This window comes from Hoplias malabaricus, chromosome 4 (genome assembly GCF_029633855.1).
Source record: "Hoplias malabaricus isolate fHopMal1 chromosome 4, fHopMal1.hap1, whole genome shotgun sequence".
NCBI lineage: Eukaryota > Metazoa > Chordata > Actinopteri > Characiformes > Erythrinidae > Hoplias > Hoplias malabaricus.
Window position 1 is genome coordinate 43443536 of NC_089803.1, and position 19209 is coordinate 43462744.

Below are 19209 nucleotides of genomic sequence, written 5' to 3' on the forward strand. Positions count from 1 at the left end.
CATTATTGATTGTCTGTGGGGAGCAAGTAGAGCTGTAATTCAATACACCTTCATTCTAAACAACAATGTGTCAATGAACTTTAGAAACTTAATCCTGTACCTTCTTCATTCTGGCATTTTAGTTCAAAGTACTAGAAGACTGTACATGTAGATAAGGATTTTGCTGGGTATGTCGGTTATACCCTATTATACTGACCACAGATGACACAACTACAGGAAGTTTAGCTGCTGTAAAACCAGATTTCGACCTCTGCATTTTCTTGGCTGTGGTCGACCAAAAATCAGAAGTATATGGGTGGCCTGGTTGTGATATGAATTTGAGAGGAATTATAGTTGACTGAGCAGCTAAAGTTAGGTAGATGGGTAGCTTGAAGTTCTTTCACAGCAGTGAGCGACTAAATCATTATACTGCAGAGCAGTTATTTTTGGTCTGAAAGTAGAGACCTCAACTTCTTGTTTTTTGTTGGCTTGTGTCCAAGATACACAGGGCAAAAGATCACCCAGATGAAGTTATAAAGCCATGTTAACCACTGCAATAGTAGATCCCTTTTATATATCTTTTTACTTTTCCTTTCATGACGGCTTGTAATTAGCTTGTTGGCAGTGTCTGCTAATGGTAAACATGAATGATGGCATTAGTTGAATGCTCATTTAAGTATATTTATGGCCTTAAGCACATAAGGTGAAAGTGTTAAGTAAAATATTAAATGGACATTTATTGGTATAGTGTAGAATCAAACCCCAATCTGCCAAGTTGGGGGATAGTTGTTATCCACCATGTTATACCAACTAAATCTTGCCCACTTAACACTAATTCTAAACTAGTGTTTGGCACATGTAACTATACTCCATACTCAAAGTGGAGAATACCAAAAAATCCGCAATGCATATTTAAAACCAGTCGATTTTTGAGTGTTAATGATGGACAATGTTGTCCCACATTCCAATGGAAAAGGGAGAAGCTACTCACATCTGAAACATTTGAGCTCTGTTCAAATAGTGTCGTACTCTCTGTAGTGCATTACACCGACTGTAAAACTAATACCACTACACACAGACAAGGCACTTAATGTTAGAGAGAGGGATTTGAAGCTTATAAATGGTTTTATTTTCTGACATACAGTGCCCTGTTTTAGAGCAGAAACTGTTATTTTATGACATACACTGTGCACACTGCTGTGTAAAGGGAGATGTTTAGCCTTTGTTATATATGTCCAACAGCATTGCAGCTGTAGCTTGCCTTGTCATGTCTTGTCATAGCAACAATTCATCACGTCCTGTTTGTCTCTTAATATTTTGTATACTAGCCTTGTGAGCTTACACTTTTAAGGTTAGTACATAGTAGTACATACTGTTTTAGAATTAGTGTGTAGTATAAAATTGGGACACAGCCCATATATGGTTTATGAGAAGGCCTCTAGAGTATCATAGCATGAATATCTGTGCAAGATGACGTGTACCACTTTGAGAATGTGGTCATGGTGGGTATTAACTTAAGGCTGTAATAGGCACTAGGTCATTTTTTCACAACCATATGGTTTAACTGTTCTTTGGGTGTAGACGTATATGCCTGCAAAACGACTGGTCTCAGTCAGTTACAAGGAATGTACTTTAGCCTGATTGTTTTTTGTGTTTACGACAGTCTGTGATAATTATGTAGCCACTCAACTGACCTCTGTTCTCTTCTTTCATTTAAATACATGATCATTCACTCCTCTGCTGCATTGCTACAGGGGGTAATGGTGCAGCCTTCTGATGATGTGACCTTACCAGTGTAGTTGTGAAAGGGAGAGTCCAGAGCGTGTTCCTCTCTAATGAGACTCACTCGCAGCTGCATGCTGTTACGTCGACTTGTCTGTCCAGCCTCATCCGTGACCCCTTTCCCCTTCTCATGGCTGTTTTTGATACTTTGATGGATATTTCCAATGAAGAAGAAAAGACAGAAATGTACATAGAGCTGTTTCTTTTGTGGCTGAGTCATGAGTGAGTAGAAGATTAACAGCACGATCCTTTCGTGATGATTCTATGATTTAAGAACCACAAAAATGGAAAAAAAAAAAAACATGCACTATGAAAATTATTCTTTCCTTTGGATTGCAGGATGCTTTCTCAAAATAAAGGTGCACTGCCCTCACACAGTGGCCATTAATTGGTAACTCAGTGTCTTCCTCTACTGATAGTGTCTGATCACAAGTGGAGTTTCGATGTTGACTAAACGGCGAGAGCTTACTGCTAAAACACTAACATGTTCTCCTTTGCATTTTTTCTCTCCTTTTCACGTATGCACAATGTGTAAAGCCTGAATAGCTTATAAAAGCAGTTATGCACTTTCCTGTTTGCATGGTCTTCACTGCATTTGGGTTGTTGGGAAGTTGCAGAGTGAAAGTTGTTTCAAGTAAAACAAGCTCAGAGTATGGTCAACAAATCTTGTTCAGCTGCATCACCTCCTTTTCTCCTTGCTCACTAATAAAGATCATCTGTATGATTATTTTCTGTACATTTTTTGATCATGTTAGTCTTCCCTGCTCTCTTTCTTAGAGCTCCAGTGTTCATTTATGCATTTTAATGGTTAGCTAATCAGCTGTTGGGGCGGCACAGTGGCGCAGCAGGTATTGTCGCAGTCACACAGCTCTAGGGGCCTGGAGGTTGTGGGTTTGATTCCCGCTCCGGGTGACTGTCTGTGAGGAGTTGGTGTGTTCTCCCCGTGTCCGCGTGTGTTTCCTCCGGGTGCTCCGTTTTCCTCCCACAGTCCAAAAACACACGTTGATAGGTGGATTGGCGACTCAAAAAGTGTCCGTGTGTGTGTGTGTGTGTGTGTGTGTGTGTGTGTGTGTGTGTGTGTGTGTGTGTGTGTGTGTGTGTGTGTGTGTGTGTGTGTTGCCCTGTGAAGCACTGGCGCCCCCTCCAGGGTGTATTCCCGCCTTGCGCCCAATGATTCCAGGTAGGCTCTGGACACACTGCGACCCTGAATTAGATAAGCGATTTAATTGTCTATGCTGTGTTAAAGTGCTTTAGGTTTATTAAACTCCATAATCAGGCTCTGTGAGGCTGCCAGGGAACCTAGCTGTTTGTGTATTTCAGCAAGAGGAGATACAGATACAGAGAGACAAACACTTTAGCATTTGCGGAGTATCTCTGCAGGTTGTGCTTCTCCTCTGGTGACTTATTGCTTGTAAGAAATTAGAATCAATTCTACGTTCTTCTATACATTCATCAGTGTCAGTGTTTGACCAGCAGCTGCAAATCTCAGCAGCATTTATTTTTATAGCATTTACAGCAAGATTTGTTGTAATGATGTGATGACTTTTAAATGGCCTTTTAAAATGATATGATGAATAGTCCAGGACACGCTGAAAGGTGAAGGAAGTCAGTCTTGATTTCAGTTAGAGACTTTAAAGGATGGTTTCCCAGAGAGGGATTAAGCCCAGACCTGTACTACACATTTTGAAATATGATTTTACACGGAAAGTCCAGGACTAAGATTAATCCTTTTTTTCTGGAAAACCAGCCCTAAGATTTTTCGTTTGCCACAAAAATTGTATTTTCTATTGAGATAATTTCAAATATCAGTTATCTGTGCTCCTTCTTGCAGTGCATAGATGGTAATACGTAATGCATTTTAACAAAATTTGTAATTGGCTTCATCTTGGAAGAGTTACTGTTACAGAATGACTCTTTAGTGGATGCTTGAGAGAGTATCAGTGTTTTGCAGCCCTTGATTCACCTTTTCATGTTTTGGTTGAACTAGAAGTAGGACTTGGAACATAGAGAACTGTATCTGTAAATTTTTTGTATTCATTAGCGCACACACGTACATTAATTTATATTATGGCCTTTTAGTGGTTTGTGAGCCATATTTAAATATTTATTCACAATGGTATTTATTTTTAATTGGATGCCAGTTATACACAGAGTTCATTTCTGTTTCATATATATATTTAGCACTTTGTTAAATTTATCCTGTAATTTGGTGTGAGCAAATAAAAAATAAAAAAAACCCAAACATTTCTGCTAGGCTGAGCATTAAACCTACACATCAACACTAAATTAAGCTCCATTTATAGTAAAGGTATATTAATCCTGAAGTACTCACTAATACAGCTCCATAAAGGAATGTGGTGACTGATATATGTAGGTGTATGTGTAAGTGTTGATGTGACGGCACAGGTGGAAATGTGGGAGCACACCTGGGACTTGAGGAACAGTGTGTGCGAGAGTTTTCAGTCTCCATTTTGGATAGTGGTATTATTAAATTGTTCTTTTTCTTTATACAGTGCCTTTCTTTCATTTTTCACTATAGATCTATGAGCATTTTTACTTTGCTTTCCTGCTAAATTTGTATTCCTTTGTGTCAATTTATGATTTCAAGCTCTATAACATCTCACACTAGACCACCTTGATTGGTTGTGTAAACAAGTATATATTTACATATGCAAATCCTGCTTCCAGAAAAGGATTTTTTTTACTTATTAAATATGATTTGTAATTTTATTGAAATGTAATGAAAAATGGGACAGGGTGATATTTTCTAGTGTGTTACATAAACTTCCTTTTAATTACTCTTTTTAACTGTTTGGGAACTGAGGATACTAATGGCTGCCAATTAAGTGTACTTATTTCTGCTGATTCTTGCTTCATGCTGCTCAACACTCCGTGGTCACCATTGTCTGACTCTTCTCTCCATATAAGAGGTCAAATCACATATACGCAAGGACACTCCCTTACCTTTAGAGATGTTGGCTTTGCACCGGCATAGCGCCTTTTGTCTTTGGCATAGAGAACTCTGTTCATTCATTCATTCATTCATTCACTGTTTGTAACTGCTTTTCCAGTTCAGGGTTGTGGTGGGTCCAGAGACTACAGTGTTTTTGGACTGTGGGAGGAAATCTTAGCACCCGGATGAAAACACCCCCTAACTCGCCTCTCTGCTTTGATTTCAGGACAGTGCTGTAAAAGTGAATTATACTCTAGAGCTGTAATGGGAGACCAGGAGCAAAAAGAACAAATCATATATAATCTTCCTTTAAATATATTAATTTGTCTGATAAAATTAATATTCTACACTTTGCATTGAATGACCTTTTAAAAAGAACAAAAAGCATTTGTCGCATATCTGAAATCATCAACTACTTACATTTCTTAAATAGAAACAAGTCTATGCAGAAACACACCTGTGAACTGTTTGTATCATGGTGGCGCAACAGGTAGTGTCACTGTCAGGATCCTGTGAGTCTGTGAGGAGTTTGATGTGTTCTCCCTGTGGATGCGTGGGTTTTCTACCCTCCTCCAGATGTTACATAGTGCAGTTTCTGCAGTTCTGAGCCCAGAGTAGCAATGACAGTGTTTCTGTTCTTCCTATTACAGGTTGGTAGAGCACAATTATTTTGAAGCTGTAATTTTAATGTCAAAATGCTACCTAGTGTTGCTTAAATTATGTGGTAGCTGTGCATGGGAATATCCATTCCTGGAAAACCAAAGTCATGTACATTTTTGTGATTTCCCAGCCCAAACATGTCTGATTCAAATCCTAAATGACTGGGTTTTACTGGGAATTGCTATGCTATGCTGGTCTATGGCACTCCCAAAAACAAAATTCCCCAGCCCTGGTTTATTCTTATATTTATTCTGACACAGCCTGTGTAATAAACGCATAATGGACCATTTTGACAACTTTCTTGGATTGCAATCCTTGTTTGCCATGACACTAATATTTAACACTCTAATATCTACCATTCATGGGCTGCAAAATGGCTTCGCCTCTCTACTTCAGCCTAGTTTTTGAAAAATGCATGAGATTGTGTGTGTGAGAGAGGAGACTTGGATATGAATTGAATGTACTGCGCCAAGCCTACCCTGGCTGGCCTATTGCCATGCCATTAGCTGCCCCAGCTGACTGACCTGCCACCTGATCGCATTAGCTGAAGGCTTTTCCAGGATGAATATTTAACTGGCAATATGGCATAAGGACAGACTATGGACCCTCAGCCTGGATCCCCCTCTTCCTCGAGTCAACCAGATGTGCGAGTCCATAAGTGGGTGGCTTGGCCTGTTCTTTTTTGCATTTCCACCTACGTTGTGTAACTGTTACAGCCAAGCTGACTCTGAACAGTGCCTGTTCAATAATTCACACCAGAGCCCTAGCTGGCCTCTTCCTCGCCTGTCGAGAGACTGAAAGAGAGGGGAGAGAGGAAATTAAATTTTTAAAGGTGAGGTTTTGACATTTGCTGAGACACAGTGTATACAGCAGGGCTTCTCACACTGCGTTCTATCAAAGACATGTTCGCTTATTTAAATCCCCGAACGATTCTGTTCATGGCTGAGCACTATGAAGATGTGCCCTTGCTTTCTGTACACCTTCAGGTTAGATGGCAAGCAAATGGAGTATTACTTTTTGTAGATGGGCCATTCTAAACTTGGAAGTGATTGATAAACCTGTTGCTGTACTTGTTTTTTGAGAAGCCCTAAAGTAGTGCAATCCTTGCAATTCTTAGGCCCTCTTGTTCACTTTGTTTACGTTTTGGCCTCTTCTTATGTGGAGGAGGAAAACAGGGCTTTTTGAAAAAGCTGACATGACACAGCATCCCTGTCTCTGGCTGTAAGTCAAATAGCTCCTCACTCCCTATATGATATGGTGAATTACTTAACCCACACAACTGCAATGTATACATTCAGATATCACTAGATTTCAGATTCCCACATAAGAATGAATATACATTGTTGTATTAGAAATAAATAATGTACTATTAAGATGTAGGTTCAGTGATTTGAGGAAGTAGTGCACAACATAGGGATTATGGAGTAATTTGGGATTAAACCACTGTTTTTCTCTTATGCTTTATGGTGTTTTCATGTCTCTCTTATAGAGTTACTATGCCCTCCTACAGGACTGGCATTGGTTTTCGCATAAGTCTGGACAGGTAGAGATGGGGCCTTAGCAGCAGGGCCAACTGGACATCACTACTGTAGAAGGAAAGGAGAGGTTAAGCCACTCTTTCCACTCAAAAGAGCAGCAGGACCGTTTGTGCAAACCTTGTACACCATTTGGGAGCTCACCAGTTGCCAATGTTTCTGTGTGAAGGCAGGGTGAGTGTGCCATGTTTTGGCTTTGATCTCACCACTACACTCTTTAAGGTAGAGTGTCAGTCTTATTTGAAGCTGTGTGAGATTAGTGTGGAAACCGGATTAGCCTTTCACCTCATGTCTCATGTGTATATTTGTGCTTGTGGTGAATGGGCTGTGGCACTGGTGTTGGCAACAGCTTATACCATGTAATACAATGATGCACAACAGATATAAATCTTTTTTTCTGTTTTATAGATGCCTTGCAATCTCTTTACAAAAAAAAAATACAATGATAATGAATGAAATAGTGTGGTCACACAACAAATAAAGCGAGAGCAGTGAACTTTCACATTAAGCATTTCAAGCTGAAACACATCGAACTTCAATGTAAATTAATTGGCTAAATTACTTCTGCCATTTTAACATCATGTTCAAATTAAGGCACTCCTGTTTGGTAGTTTTAAAGTGTAATGTAATATACTGTTAAAACTTTAATCATTGATCATTAGTATTTGAACAGAGACTTGTTTTTATGACAGAAACTGGGAAAAGATAACTGTAAATCTCGAGTATTGCTTTCCTTGCTGAACATATCTTGAACAATATTAACAAATAGCCTCTTTTCAGTCAGAATGTGCTTAGTCTGACACAGTTGGATTATTATCATCAGGAAATGGGGTTGATGATCAAATCATAAACATACTCTTAAACAGAAACTAGCTAACTCTGACTTAAACTTAGCATAATTTGTCTTCTCTAAATGCGTGCGGCGTTTGCCTACATTTTTACTTTTTTGTATTGTGTTTTAAAGGAAATAGCAGCAGTGGAGCAGGACTCTTATTTCTTCTGCTGTAGAGCCAGTTCTGAGCAATGTGCAGAGGACCAGTGGCCTCTGTGGAATTTACACTTTAAACATTCACTAAATTGTCCTTCGAAAGCACTCAGGGTCACACTGTTTGAGAGATTTGCTTCATATCGACCCTCTGGTGGCACAATCACAGTGTGTTTAATAGAGTGAGTTCATTTAGTACACACATGACCCCAAAAAAGTGGTTGTAGCATCAACTGCAATGTTACAAAGTCTGAAGGGGTGTGACCTTCAGACAGTGTGTGTGTGTTTTCTGTAAATAAGGTTGTTTCACTTGAAAACAGGGTCTTGCATATTTAGTTATGAAAAATCACAAGCGTTCATATTAAATATAGTGTTTGAAAAAATGGAGGCAGACAGAGCTTTTCACTGTACTTTGCCTTATAGTTTGTTTTTGAGTGCTCTAAAAGGTGTGACCGATATATACAATGCAGTCAGAACGTGGTACAACATAAATGCCCCAAATCTTTGTTGCTTTATCACCAGGCCATCTTTAGTTGTTAGTGTACTGAAACCACATTGACCAGATGATTGTTGGTGTACTGAAAACATATTGACCTAATAATGACTCCCAATGTCCTTGCCCTCTGCATAAGTGTTACCTGCCGAGCCCAGCACTAGCTATAACATTTGAAATATACAGCTGAGCTTAAACACCCCCCAGCCACACACACACAATTATTCTCACTCAGACTTGTGGCACGGAAGTGCTCTTAACAGCTCACCTCTGCTCTGAATTATCTTGAGTAATATTGCACACTGTAATTACTAACAGAAAAAGCCTATTATCTGTATTGTCACACTCTATATATGTCTTCTGCAAATTTTATTCCTCACACATGTCCCAACGCCTTTGTTCAGAGGAGCCACAGCGTGTCCTAAAATGACGTAGGCATCTTGTCGTTCACAGAGTGTAAATGATGTGTTTTGTTTGTTCACTAGTTCTGTGAGAATTGTGAGCTGTGTAAAGTCTGTCAGTGCTGTAGTAAAAAAAAATTGGACACAGTGTTGTCATGCTCAGAAATGAAAGGAACACTAGGTAAGATTTGTTTGTTTGTTTTTTTGCTCTTGGTACTCCACCTTGTTTTAATTCATTTTTACAGCCCTGTACTGGAATCAGTGGGGAGCAGTGTTGTTCCTGTGCAGCACTGTTCTTCCAAACAGCACAACTGCAAAACAAAATTTTCAAGTTTCCACTCATGTAATGACAAGTTATTCACATCTAGGACTCTTATTAGGTCAGTTCAGGCGTTTGTGTGGTATTAGCTCTCTTTGTTTACCCTTTCTACTTTCTTTGTGATGGTTTTTAATAGGGCTGCAACTAATGATTATTTTTTTGATTAATCGATTATTAATCGGATAAAAAGGAAGACAAGCCAAATTTGGTTTCCTATCTGTTACTAGCATATTCAGGATACCATCAGTGAGAACAGCTGCTTGCTGTGGTGTGCAGATCTTCAAAACATAGTCAGCAATGCTGGGCTGTTTTTATATGAGGTGAGAGAGAGAAAGTGTAGATATGAACATACTCCTTCATCTAACACATATGATCAGATATTGTAAAGATATTTAAGATTTTAGAGAACTAATGTTGTAATTGTATAAGGAACACACAACCTGCCATTATTAAAAATTAGCGTTTACATGAAGAATTAACCCAATCGTTACATTCATTTTATACTTATCAATATTTAACAGTGTATGTAATGTAATATACACTTATTTAATATACACTTGGCTGTGATACTCAAACACTAACATGCAGTGGCAGTCAGTAAAAACCTTGAAAAAGGTTTTAAATATATTATTTTAAAGAATAATATATTTTAAGATATATGCTAAGGGGGATGCTAAGGCTCTACATTAAACAAATGTTGTTTAACTACTGTAGCAGGCTCTAGTAACATTGAGTGAGAGAAAAATTAGAATTAACTTACTATACTTAATCTCTTTCACACATAGCTCCAACAGGCTTCATTTCAGATGCTCATGCAGTGATGCTGTGCTGCTGTGCCATGCGAGATCAGCTGTGCACATTTTGCACCTAACGGTGTTTCTTGAAGGCGTTAATGTAAAGTGTTCCCATACTTTTGATGACTTGGGTCGTACATTTTTCTCTCTGCTTGTGCTAACATTATCCTCTGCTGTGACCACCTCCGCCATTTTTCAAACCCTTCTTCCAGAGTTCGTCACGTGTAGCAACTGTACCTATGTGTATAATAACTTAGACCCAACTAATCGATTATTAAATTAGTTGGCAACTATTTTAACACTCGATTTTAATCGATTTAATTGATTAGTTGTTGCAGCCCTAGTTTTTAATACTCTGGTTGAACATCGCTCGTCAGTTCTTTAAAGAACCTTCTACAAAATTGAGGGGTAGCATATCTGCCACTGCTTCTTTTTTTTTATTTTTTTTTATTAGTTGTGATTATTTTAGACCAAGGGAATTGACATATGCTTAACTCTACTTCTTTCTCCTTCTGCTGGATTAAGAAGATGTGCAGCATATTTTAGTTTTCAGAGACTAAATATAGATCTCAAACTGTTGTAAGAAAGTTTGGTGCTGCACAGTGTTTTTGTAAGTCAAAGCCCTGCCAGACATGATTTCTCAATGTCATGGTTTCTGAATGCCATTACAAGGTCCAGTGCTAACAGATACTCAGATTATCATTTCATTATTCGAATACTGACTTATATACGAGCACTCCAGTACCTTTACACATCTCTGGTACATGGAGCAAATTTTGTTTCTTTAAGTCAAGGGCGTAGCGGGCACTTTTGCACCTGAGTCTTGCACAGTAAGTCTCTCATATGACTGGAATGTTTTGGGGCTGCTAATAACCAAACGTAGCTACAGAGTCTCGTGACAGCAGCAAAAGGCACAGCCAATCACACTAGCCATATGTGTTATGGGGAGGTAGGACTTTAACGTGATTCAACATTTTCTGCATCTCGAGGTTAATGAGACGTTGACAGATCGGGTTATTTTTTGGAGGGGATAAAATTATTTTTGGGGACAATTCAATAATCACTGGATATTGGTGGGGAAACATCATCTTTATCCATGCTAATTCTATGCCCTTGCTTTGTATATTTCATGAAATATTCAGATATTTCACTACATTTGATGTTGTCAAGAAGATAACATGGCAGCCCCAATAATAATAATAATAATAATAATAATAATAATGTTAATAATAAAAGTAATCATTTTTAAATAAAACGTGTGATAAATAAAGTGTGGTTTGCTCTTTGGTATATCATTTGAATCCAATGTGTGAATTTGTCAATTGTCTGTCACTTGTCTCATTTGCTAAATGCAAATTGTCAGCAAAATACCTTCTCACACACTCCTTTCTCTCTTTTTTTTTCTGTAGATTTGCTAAAAACCTATCACCAGACAAGATCAATCTGAGCACTCTAAAGGGTGAGGGTCAGCTGACCAATCTGGAGCTGGATGAGGAGGTGCTACAGAACATGCTGGATCTGCCCACCTGGCTAGCTATCAACAAGGTCTTCTGCAACAAGGCCGCGATCCGGGTGAGAACTCGTTTTCTTCCGCCTGTCACTCACACCTGATATCAGCACCTTGACAGTGCTCAGGGTGTTTAGTTTTGGCCCTATCTGGTTATACTGGCTTTGTGCACGGATTATAGTAAATCTGGGAATTTCTGAGAATATGCAATTTCTTAAAGACACAGATTGTACTCCTGTCCTCATGACCTTTTTTTCCTCCCCTCACAGGTAAACTTGAAGTCTAGAGTAGGAGATTTCTTTCTCTTTGCATACTCACTGTCACCCTTTCTCTTTCTTGTCTCTCTTCCCTCTCTCCCTGGCTGCGTGTCCTCTTTTCTCATTATTCAGTCTTCATCAATCTTGCTTTCTATTCTGGTTTAGTTTATCACAGCCTAGTTTGGCTTTGCTTGCAGCTCTCGCCAGAAATGCAGAGCCATTCATTTGTGTAATGAACCTTTAATGGAAGTCTCTCTGTAAGTGTATGTCTGTGTGCTGCATTGATAGATGGCCTTGGCCCCAGCTGAGTGTACTGGTCAGTGTAGTGAGTTTGGAAAATGAAATATGCTGTGGGTAATGAATACAGCTGAGATTTGTGTGGGCTAAAGGCAGTGAAACAAAACACCAGGAGTGTGTTTTTTTTTTTTGGAATAGTTTGTAGACACATTTTAGTCGTGTTAATTTGTTTCAGAACAAGCTTGATCTAGATACAGTACTTTTCTAGATTTGGTCTGGGACCCATTTTACTGAATTCAACCTCTCCTTCTCATATTAAATATATTTTTATCGCTACGTGCCCATGAGTGGTTCTCACCAGTAGGCCTGTTACAATTACATTATCAACGTATGGTATAGTATATGGACATTGCCTTAATCATTTTCTACTGACTTCAATATTGCATATTCTCTCTCTGTTGGTGGATTGGTTTAGAAACAGGTTTTAATTTTATTTATTTACACATTTTTATATTCCAATTCCTGTGGCTGAATATTCTTATGTTTTTGTTAAAAAGTTAATTGCTCTTTAAAGTGGGGTAATTGCACGATAGGCTTATTATATTAGCATTATATCAGTGGCATTAAATGGTCTTAAAATGACAATAACATAATTTATCACAATTATATCGACCTTAAAAATGGCTATTATGAGCAATTTTTGGGTTTTTTATGACCTCTGTGCTGAGCTCAGAGTACTTGGCAAGACTGGATGGGAGGGAGGTGGGGTGTGGTGGAGCAGGCTGAAAGGCAAGGGTGAGACTGAATAACGTTTTTTTTTTTTTTTTTTTTTTGATCTGAGATGCTGATGCTTGAATCTTAAATAGTGTGTCTTTAAACAAAGATGAGCCTTGTTACTTCAGCCAGTCCCATTTAAATTGGTCAGTAATTTATATGGAGATATGTGCACAGTTGGATGGCTGGGTTGGAAATCACTTGTTAGAAGGAGGCTCTAGAAACATTTGGACATATACAGCACCTTCCATAATTATTGGCACCCCTAGTTAAAATGTGTTAAAAGCCTTAAAATAAATTAATTTTTTATTGCAGAAGCCTAATCTCACTCTGAAAAAATTTAGAAAAAAGCAGTCAACTAAGTAAAAAAAAAATAATAAAAAAAAAAATCCTGACTAAGACATAATTATTTCCCAAAAATGACCTGTTCCACAATTATTGGCACCCTTAACAATTTCTTGGAAATAAATGTATTTGAACCATTTATGTCATTTCTACTGAAGTGTATAAAGTGGATCAGAGTATCTAGGAACCTTTAATTAGTAATTCATCACTTCCTGTTTCCCTGGGGTATAAATATGGCGTTACACAGAGGCCTATTTCTCTTACACACTCTTAAACATGGGAAAGACAAGAGAACACACTCTTTAAGGCTGATGTGTGTCGACCTTCATAAATCAGGCAATGGCTACAAGATATTAGCCACTCACCTGCAGATGCCCTTATCTGCAATCAGAGCAATCATCAAAAAGTTCAAAACATCTGGATCTGTGACAAACAAACCTGGAAGAGGACGCAAGTGTATCTTGCCACCACGCACAGTGAGAAGGATTGTAAGAGAAGTAAAAGTTCTCCAAAGCTCACTGTAAGACAATTGAATCAAATCGTAGCATCTTGGGGTTACAAGGTTCTCCCAAACAACCATAAGGTGCTATCTACGTACCAACAAGCTGTTTGGGAGGCATGCACGGAGAAAGTGAGTTATATTCTGACTTATACTCATAAGCATAAACAGGTGAAGTTTGCCAAGCGGTACTGGGATAATTGGGACCATGTGCTTTGGTCAAATGGGACCATGATAGAGCTTTTTGGCCACAAACACTCTAAGTGGGTCTGGTGTAACACCAAGGATGAGTACGCAGAAAAACACCTCATGTCCACTGTTAAGTATGGGGTAGGATCGGTGATGCTGGGGGCCTGTTTCTCCTCCAAAGGACCTGGGAACCTTGTAAGGATACATGGGATCAGGAACCCTTTGAAATATCAGAATCTGGTGGCCTCTGCCCGAAAGCTGAAGATGGGTCATCACTGGGTCTTTTAGCAAGATAGTGACCCTAAACGTGGCCAAATCTACTCAAAAATGGTTCACAAGGCACACAATCAAGCTCCTCTCATGGCCATCTCAGTCCCCAGACCTCAACCCAATAGAAAACCTGTGGGGTGAGCTGAAGAGGAGAGTGCATAGGAGAAGACCCAGGACTCTGGATGACTTGGAGAGGTTGTGCAAAGAGGAATTGAAGATCCCTATTTCTGTATTCTTCCATCTTGTGAAGAGTTATAGGAGAAGATTAAGTTCTTGTCAGCAAAAGGAGGTTGTACAAAGTACTAACACCAGGGGTGCCAATAATTGATTTCATTCACAGCAGGTAGTGTTGCAGTCACAGCTCCCGAGACCTGGAGGTTGCGCCCAATGATTCCAGGTAGGCTCTGGACCCACCACGACCCTGAATTGGATAAGCGGTTACAGATTACAAATTAATGAATGAATGATTTCATTCAAAAGATTTATTCAAATAAAGGCACTTGAATTAAAGCATAGATGTTTCTCTTGTTTTGCATTGTTTTCCTATATTATTAAAAATAAAAAAAATGTATTAGAAGCCAAAAAACACTTCTTAAATAGGGGTGCCAATAATTATGGTGGGTGCTGTAATGTTTTAGTAACTATAGGTAGTAAATTCATATTCTAACGTTTGTGTGTGTGTGTGTGTGTATGGCCTCTACTTTCTCCCACAATCAAAACACAAGAACACACTCATAAGTGTTTGCAGTGAGGAGATGTCAGTAGAAAGTGAATGGGGGATATATGAGGACAGGTAATTCTGTGTTCCCACCTACACAACTTTTAGAGCTGCTGAGTAACATTGGTCTCTTACAGCAGGCTTTCTCCTCCATATAACTCCTCTTAACCACAACTAGATCCACTGTGTTAGAGCTGCCCACGTTGGAGAAAATCAGCAGGCTTCCAATGACTCACGAACTTGAAAAGACAGCCCCAGAAGTGCAGTGGCCACTTTAATAACATGAAGAGGTTGGATCTCAGTGAGCTGCTGTTCTGCTGTGTGGGCTCTGAAAGCTATGTTGAACAAGAATCTTTTGTGAGATTTAGCCTGCTCTCAGTATAGGAAAAAACCTTCCATAGATAAATCAGCTTTAACAATCACATAGTTTCTCCACAAGTGGGCCTCAAAGCATGCTTTGTTTGTCCTCAGGCCAATACTGAGGGAAGTCAGTGATCCGTAGCTAGTCAATGATTGCACCTTGCTATAAAAATTGGAGGAAATATTATTGACCTAAGAAATAATATGCTTTAAAATTGTGAGCAATGGGGCACAAATGCAGCTTTGTCAGTTTTTGTCTTGCCTCCAAAAACAAAATACAGTCATTGACATTTCAAAAAATGTGTTGCAGAAACATCAAGCAACATTTGCTGCCATTCCTTGCTATTTGTAATAGAACAGTAATAACAGTAATATGTTCATATTTAAGGTCAGCTATAAATTACAAGTCATGTGAGGTTAGGCCCTTAACTGTTAACATTGTATCATATTTCCTACTGATAGTACTGTGGGCACTGAGGTGTCAAATCTACCCACAATGATTCATAGTTTCTCTACTAGTCACTATTTTTATTTTCTCTCAGTTTGTTCAGTAGATGTCTTTTTTTATTCTTTTTTGCTGTCAATACGGGTTTCCCCTGGTCTGCTGCCTTTGGTCATTTTCTTCCTCTTTACTAAATACACACTTCTACTTTTGCTTTTACACACTGCAGGTAAAAGAACCTGGGTACAACACATATTTAAAGCATTTGACAGATGCATGCTCTAAGAGCATGGTTTAGGCTGTTAGTTCCTGGTTAGTTTGTTGCAATTATGTTTAGAAGTGACTCGGTTGAAGATTGAAGAAATGAAGAAATATTTTACAGCAAAGCTGTTTGGCAAGATTTTTTTGTTGGCACATCCCTAAACATGTGCTTGACCATGATCTTGACAGATATGTGAACTTCAATTTTTTTCTTTGTCTTGTTGTGGGTTAAATAAACGCATTAATATAGGTCTTCAATATACCCAATGCCCTTTGTGAACTCCTTTATTATAAGAAAAACTCAGTGACATCTTTGGTCTGTGACTGTTGTTCCATTTAGATTCCATGGACCAAGCTGAAAACACACCCCATTTCCCTGGTAAGAGTTCATTTATCACACTGTCAACTCTTTGCAGTAACACAGATATTATCAAGCCATAAAGTTTAGACCTTGTAGACTTGAAACTGATGACTTAAAGACATTTTCAGTCCCTACTGTAACCCATAAATGTACAAAATGAGCTTCTTTGATTTGTTTAGTAAGCCTGGGTGTGTCACTAAATCTTTGTGTCACTTAGTCATTGGACAAAGTGGTGATGGAAATGAGTACCTGTGATGAGCCACGCCCACCCAATGGCCCATCCCCCATAGCAACTGCCTCAGGTCAAAGGTCAGTATTGCGTCATCTTATTTTATCTTTCATCTTATCTTTCTCAAATTCATATCAAATTTACACTTGCTAAATCTCTCTCAATCTCTCTCTCTCTCTCAGTGAGTATGGTTTTGCTGAGAAAGTGGTAGAGGGCATCTCTCTGTCTGTAAACTCCATTGTGATCAGGATCAGTGCCAAGGCCTTCAATGCTTCCTTCGAGCTCTCTCAGCTCCAAGTGTACAGCGTCAACACCAGCTGGGTGGCCAGCGACCTGCGATTCACACGCATACAGGACCCTATGCGCGGGGAGGTAAGCAGGTTTGGTTCGCTACTACACCATTCACTTGAACAGAAGCTAACTTGTGTTGAATTTCCGAACTGAGAATATAGACAACCATTGAAACCACTAAAGGGGACATCTAAGACTGTGTGGAAACAGTGTTCTATCTGTGTTTTTTTATGTTAAAAGGCTTGACATCTTTTAATGTATGTTTTAGGAGATAAATGGTTGTTTTTGTGTGTGTTGCTGAAGTTTAAAAAAGTTTTTATTCAGTTTAAATGACCACAAAAACTTGTTTGTAACTTCAGTTATGTATTTTAGCACTTTCAGTCTGGGTTTATTTTCATTCAGTTAGCAGTCTCCCAGATTTTGAGACATTGCGACTTTAAGTAATCCGAAACAGCAAAAATAAATTAATATTACCCACCTATGTAGCAAGATTAGAGCAATCCTCGTTTCGGTTTGTGCTTTTCAAAGTTCTCTCAGTTGTCTAAAAAAGCCCCATGAGCAGAGAGAGACAGAGAAAGCCTAGCATAACTGACAGAGACACTATTGTTTCTCAAACAGTCTGGAGAACAGCAAATGGTAAGGAAACCTTAGAATCCTCAGAAAAAGAAAGTGCTTTTGTTTAAACCATAAACGTCACCTTAAACTACTTGCATTTATATAATGTAGAATCTAGGATCAGGATTATCAGTATGAAGACTTTATTCCATTTATTTTCTTTGGCATTATTTCCAATGCAGTAAAATCATTAAAAAGCATGATTATTTTTGTTGTATAAATTCCACTCTTCTATAGTGCAACTCCATTGTCATTTGACATCCCAATGTACAAACAAATGTTTTACCATAAGTTGATTTGACAACATAGTTTCTGATTTATTTTGAAAATTTTGAATTCATTGCACAAATCCGACTGGAGTTAACTGTTTAGAACAACTTAGAGTAACCTGTTTTTGCCTAAAAAGTAGTACACAATTTGTTGTCATCTTATTGCAGTTCAATGTTCAAAATCAACAAGGATGCGTCACAGCTCTCATGTACAATTACAGAAAAAAAAACAGATTAATTGTGTTTTTGCAGATCCTGACCTTTAAGGAGGTGAGCTGGCAGATGATCCGTATCGAGGCAGACGCTATCCAGAGCTCTGAACATGAAGTACTCAGCGCACCCATTCGCCTCATCACCAACCAGTCCAAAATCAGAGTCACACTAAAAAGAAGGGTGAGCATGAACATGTATGCATGCACATACACACACACATGCACATGTCTAAATATAGCTCTAAGATGTGTGAAATCATGTTTGTGTCTTTGTTTCCTTTTCTATATCTGCATGACAGACCCATGAGTTTCAGCATTGTGCAAAAGCTCCACAGCACTCCATTCTATTTTATTTTGTACTTTGCAAGCTAGGTTGCTTGTTATTATTTTGAGGAATTAAAACATTTAAAAAGTGCTCCACATTCAGGCCTTTGCAGATGATGCTTAAGCAATGTTTTCCGGTATTTTTTGTCAGATGAAGGATTGTAATGTAGTGGCATCAAAGCTGATCCTTATTCTGGATGACCTGCTGTGGGTGCTGACTGACTCTCAGCTTAAAGCCATGGTGCAGTACGCCAAGTCTCTGAGTGAGGCCATGGAGAAATCAGCCATGCAGAGGAAGAGTATGGCTCCTGATTCTTCTCAGGTGTGTGAGGGTTACTGATCCTCTCCTTTCCTACAACACAAATACAGTGGCAAACAAACATTGATAGTATGTCATATTTGGCCCAGCCCCTTTTTAATTATATTAACTGCAAATATTGCATAGACATTGCACAGCAAATCAACCAAGAAGATTTTTGTAAGATTTAAATTTTACCAACTGTATGAAACTGTCAGCGTTGAATGGAGTAATATTCACTCTGATTTTTGGAGAAAAACAAATGTCTGATATTCAGTGAAATAAATTTGTGTACTGCCTATCATCAATATGTTTTCCCACTAATGTTAAGTGGGCATGTTTATACATGCTGTGGAGTTCCTGATTAACAGGTAGTAATTATCAGAATGTCCCATAGATGCACACATTTTAAAAAGTTACTCCCATGATTTCTTTCTCTCACACAAATTGAGAACTTGATTTTGTGGTGTTTTTTTGTGCTTGCTGGCTGAGGTGTATTGTTTTGCACTGAAGCAACCCTTGGGTTTGTACGCCCTCTGGTGGTTACAACAGAAACTGTTTATTTATTTATGTATAAGTGAAGCATAGTGTTGACTGTAAATTACTAATGATTGGTAGGAGTTGAACCTGCTGACCCAACTTTGTGTGTGTGTTTTTAGGCAGCCCCAGCACCCCCCTCAGCGCAGCAAGTACACACACAGCAGGCCTCAGGCACAGCAGACCAAAGTGCCTCTATGGCTCGACTCTTCAATGCCTATAATGTGTGTGAGACCTCCCACCACCTGCAGATCACACACCTTGACCTTCACATCTGTGATGACATCCATGCCAAGGACAGAGGTAGTGTAAA

The 19209-nt window shown here is 38.8% G+C and overlaps 1 protein-coding gene across 1 annotated transcript in view; it reads left to right on the top strand.

Annotated features, from left to right (window-relative positions):
* Positions 1 to 19209, top strand: part of bltp3b (bridge-like lipid transfer protein family member 3B) — a 40722-nt gene that overhangs the window by 2259 nt on the left and 19254 nt on the right. The window contains exons 2-8 of the mRNA XM_066667946.1: positions 11311 to 11473; positions 16101 to 16139; positions 16339 to 16430; positions 16533 to 16722; positions 17778 to 17918; positions 18213 to 18383; positions 19019 to 19199. Coding sequence (XP_066524043.1) covers positions 11311 to 11473; positions 16101 to 16139; positions 16339 to 16430; positions 16533 to 16722; positions 17778 to 17918; positions 18213 to 18383; positions 19019 to 19199 — 977 coding nt within the window. The remainder of the gene's footprint in view (positions 1 to 11310; positions 11474 to 16100; positions 16140 to 16338; positions 16431 to 16532; positions 16723 to 17777; positions 17919 to 18212; positions 18384 to 19018; positions 19200 to 19209) is intronic.